Source organism: Phaethon lepturus, unplaced genomic scaffold, assembly GCF_000687285.1.
Source record: "Phaethon lepturus isolate BGI_N335 unplaced genomic scaffold, ASM68728v1 scaffold8261, whole genome shotgun sequence".
NCBI classification, from domain to species: domain Eukaryota; kingdom Metazoa; phylum Chordata; class Aves; order Phaethontiformes; family Phaethontidae; genus Phaethon; species Phaethon lepturus.
In genome coordinates, this window is record NW_010519830.1 from 4,889 (window position 1) to 9,366 (window position 4,478).

The 4,478-nt window shown below is 40.7% G+C and overlaps 1 protein-coding gene across 1 annotated transcript in view; it reads right to left on the minus strand.

Moving 5' to 3' along the window:
* The window catches only part of LOC104628546 (protein unc-13 homolog B), a 76,655-nt gene that overhangs the window by 2,365 nt on the left and 69,812 nt on the right, over nt 1-4,478 (minus strand). The window contains exons 24-25 of the mRNA XM_010297172.1: nt 3,496-3,552; nt 825-917 (exon numbers count right to left, since the gene is read on the minus strand). Of these exons, the coding sequence (XP_010295474.1) occupies nt 825-917; nt 3,496-3,552 (150 nt within the window). The remainder of the gene's footprint in view (nt 1-824; nt 918-3,495; nt 3,553-4,478) is intronic.

Sequence of the window (4,478 nt, forward strand, 5' to 3'; positions counted from 1 at the left end):
CCCTGCGGCTCCAGGCAGGCTGCCCTGCCAGTTCGGTGCTTACACCTACATTACGTGTGGAATGAGGAAAAAAAAGGGGCATTTTGGGGGCCGATATTAAGGTCTCCATTGAAAGGGAAAATGAGACTGCAGGTAAGACAACAAAGCCCATGAGCCATGGGTGGTTCCAGAACTCAGAATTATTAGCTCTTTAATTCCCATTCTCTCCCATGTCACTGCAGAGAACAGTCTGAAGCACAGGAAATAACTCTGAAAATCATTTTTTGCATTGCAGTGTAGATTTAGCCAGAAGAGAGGCCTGAAGAGCTGTTTATATAAATCTTCAGAGGAAATTAAAGCAGTTAAATATGCTGTATTCAAGCAAAGGAGACGAAGGAGGAAGAGGAAGCCTGGGATGAATCACTGCTTTGGTTATTTTCAGAGCAGCTCTTCAGGGACCAGCGTGGCCTTCGGGAAGGGGGAAAGGAGCCTCTGAACTCTTTCTGGCTCTGCAATCTTTTGGTTTACACTGAGCAATTTCGCAACATCACCCTGTCATGCTGCCCTGTTCTCTGCAGCACAGGCTAAACTGTGGCGCCTGGTGAGAGTTATCATCTGATTTTTGTTTACTTCATATATCGTTGCCAATAAGCAACGGGACTGTACGTTGCCCTGTCACTGGCTGAACAAGCTCATTTGCTGTTTCTCTGCATGTTCCTGATGTAAACAGAGAAAACAATTCTGGATTCACATCCCGTGAGCTAACGCAGAAGTATGACGGCTGCCAACTGGAGATTTGCCTTGACACATTCAGAGTCTGAGCAGAAACACATACTTCACCATACCTTTCACCGTAACCTTGTGTTCACCAGTTCCTGGGTGGGTATACAGGTCGATCTGTATGGACACTTCACCCACAGGATCATCCACACCAGAGCCTGTTGGAAGAAAAGTGACACCCCCCCATGCACACACGGATTATTGTTTACTGGCCCCTGTCTTTCTTTATGGCCTCGGCAAGACAATATAGCATTCTCACAGTGCACCTTTCATAGCCAGCTTTTCAGTCAACACTGATAATGTAACGTTAATGCAAGATAACATCAGGCTTGCATGCCCAACACGCATAAACACTAACAATCTTTGCACTCCACCATAAAGATCGCATCCTGTCGAGAATACTAGTAAGAATATTAAAGGAATTTAAAAGACCTAAAGCTCAACAATGGACTCTCACAGAGAGCAAGGATTTTTCAGAGGTTCCTGCCAAGCTATTGTGTGTACATGCAGGCATTCCAGTGGTGGGCATTTGGATTCCTGTCTTTGGCTTTCCTTTCTGCAAAGGGAAAAAGGGAGAACAAAACCCACCAACAAAACAAAAAAAAAAAAAACCACACCAGAGAGGAAGTTTAGGAAAAAAAAAAAGACATTAGTGATTTGCACAAAGCCATAGTGCAGTCTCACCCTCCAAGAGCCTTTTTCCATGTTGTACATGAGATAGAAGCTGTCATCCTGAGTACCTATCTGCATCTCTTTGGAGGATAATGAGAATCCCTCCACTGTTGTGCAACAAAAATCATGAGAGAGAAGCACTCACAGCTTGCATACTTATTTCCCTTCATCAATTAGCCAGGGAGAAAACAAGATGTAGCTTCACAGAGGAAAAGATAAAGTGATAGGGAGAAGATCTCATGAACCTTACAATTCGTGTATTATGATGTTTTCAATTTTCTAACTTTTAGTCTTAATTATCATGCAATATCTGGAAATAAATTTGTTCTGGGTAGGAAAGTCAAGATGCCATATAAATTACAAAAAAAGACCGCTTTGCAAAAAGAAAATTAAGTCTTTGATATGATAGTGAAATTGATTTTACCTTCTCTCTGATAACTGTCTGATCTCAGGTTGACAATTAGCAATGCTGTTGTAATTGGGATACCTACAGGGTAATTTGAGTACCTATGAATAGTATTATTTTGTCAATTTTGAGGTTAAGACACATTACTAAGTGAAAGAATTGGTGTGTTTGAAATTCAAGATAAGGAGCTTGAAGGATATCGTTAAACAAACATTTTGGTTAGATAGATCTAACATGTCAACTTTCACAAGAACAGTCTGCAGGCAGCAAAGACATTCATTTAAAAACCAAGAAGTTGAAAGCTAATCTGTGCAATTCTCTGAAGAGAATTACATGGCACAGAACTGTAGGCAGTGAAAGTCACATTAATATACAAGTAAGAGTATCTGAGCAAACAAAAGAGAACCTCAAATTATTATCTTAGGGTAGATTATCGTTCTTGACCTGAGTACAATAAACAGCCTCTAGGCTATAACATTTGTATATGATCTTGAATGTATTGTTTTCTCCCCGCTTAGAAGAACAGTGTTCCTTCTTTTCTATATATAAGCACAGAGCTTTAAATTTGATAGGCTTAATTATTGACCTGACCCATCTGATGATGCAGATCTGCCACTTACACTGCTGGCATTTTCCATGGGAACAGACAAGATTAGCAATTTTAATTTTTTAAATATTTTATTTAAAATAACAATTTTAACAGGCCACATCTGCAGAAACATCAGCCACCAAATACTCAGGTCCTCATTTTACTGATCTTTAGTATAATTAATAGATTATAAAGGAGACACTGATGCTTCAGAGGAATGACAGCAGAATAATCCCATCACCTCTGAGATAAAATTTAGTATTTTTTTTTGTTTGTTTTTAATCTTTATTCTTGTCTTTTCCTACAAAAATCTTGTTCTGTTAACTGAAATGTTCAGAGACAAAAAAATACTTTGTGGATGGACAGTGAAAAATATTCTGAGCACGTACAACTGCATGCATACAAATGCTTGCACCTTTAGCACAAGCAGATTTAAATCTTGACATGAAAATCTCATTGGTATTGAGATATTGGAAGGTGAAACTGCAGAACTGAGCTCGTGCAATGGGTTACATATGTATTTCACCTAGGATAACAAAAAGACTTTGGACAGCAAAAAATAAATTGAGAGACAAAACACAACAAGACTTAATTTTTTGGGGCTCTCCTGAGCACCTAGACTTTTAGCTACCCCGCTTCAAGGCAGGTGGCTCGAGCTCAGCTATAACCTTGAGACCATATCAGACATTACCATGTATTACAGTAGCCCATTTCAGCAGACCATACGCATGCAAGTCTTTGACTGTAAACAGCAATACACAGCCCATGGTAAAGGGTAGGGCAACAAGTCCGTAGCATCTCTCAAAAAACAGTCTATTTTCAAGACAGCTCTCATATCCCATGAATAAATCTCAAGCTTGGGGACAGGCTCTCAGGCAAGGTACAGACTTCTAAACCACACAACCTGTGGCTCTGTCTGTGGGACGCAAGCATTTGGTGAAAGTTCACTTCTACAGGGAGCTATAGGGAACGGGTCTCTGGAAAAGGTTTCCGAGCATGGGCAAGATGACTTCAAAAGCAAGGCAGTTGGCTAATGTTGTTATGGTAACAACATTAGTCTTGAACATACCCTTATCAGGAAGAACGTCCTCATTAGCGGTAAACCTAATACCTTTCCCATCATGCACTGAGACATGAGTTCAAAAGGCAAGAAACAAGCAGGATAAAGAGAGAAGAGTATGAATTACAATCCGATTAGTGGTGTCACTTAAACAAATACAAGACAATATTCTAGCTCTTAATAGACAAAATATCCTCTTAGACCTTCCTTACCAACAGAGTCTTTGGAGAGCAAGGCTGTCTGTGAGTAAGGGATTGTCTGGGTTAAAACAAGAACAGTATTTGTGCTGACATAACTAAACTGCAAGCCTTGACCCACCTTTGCAGAGCAAACAGCATAGTGCTATGGAAGCCTGCTCAGTAAGAAAATTAGGGCAATAGATACCTCGCAAACTGGAAGATGCAACCATTGAGCAGTGAAGTAAGAGGCAAATAATCAGTATTTAAATAGTTTTGCATGTAGCCATTTCCTCCCACAGGCTTGTGGTAAGCTAGACTTATGCAAAGGGAAACATCAGTCAGAGAGCTCTGGTAAGCAGGTGTCAGCTGTAAATACTAGTGCTGTCCCTTCTGTCCCTCCAATGCATGTGCAGCTCTCCAAACCAGTCTACCAGCTGGGGTTACTGAGAAGTGTATGCAAGCAATATCTAGCCCAAATCCCATGAGCAAGTCATGCCCTTCTCAGAGATATTCCATCATTGATCCTACAGATATTAGGTGGCATAGCCCAAGTCTTTTGTTCCCCAAACAGGGTCCAAAACTCTCAAGCTTACTAATGTAGAAAATGCCGATCTGGAAGAACTCAGTGGTCTACCAGTCCTAATACCTGTCTTCTAAAGTGGCTCAGACAAGCCACAAAGAAACGTCATCAGTCAGCTATGAGATATAATTGATGACCTCGTAATGAGTGCATCTTACATCCTAAAGCTAGAAGCTTCATTCTTTCTAAGCTTCTTACCCCCCCTTTCTGTGGCAACCCTGTATATTCCTGCT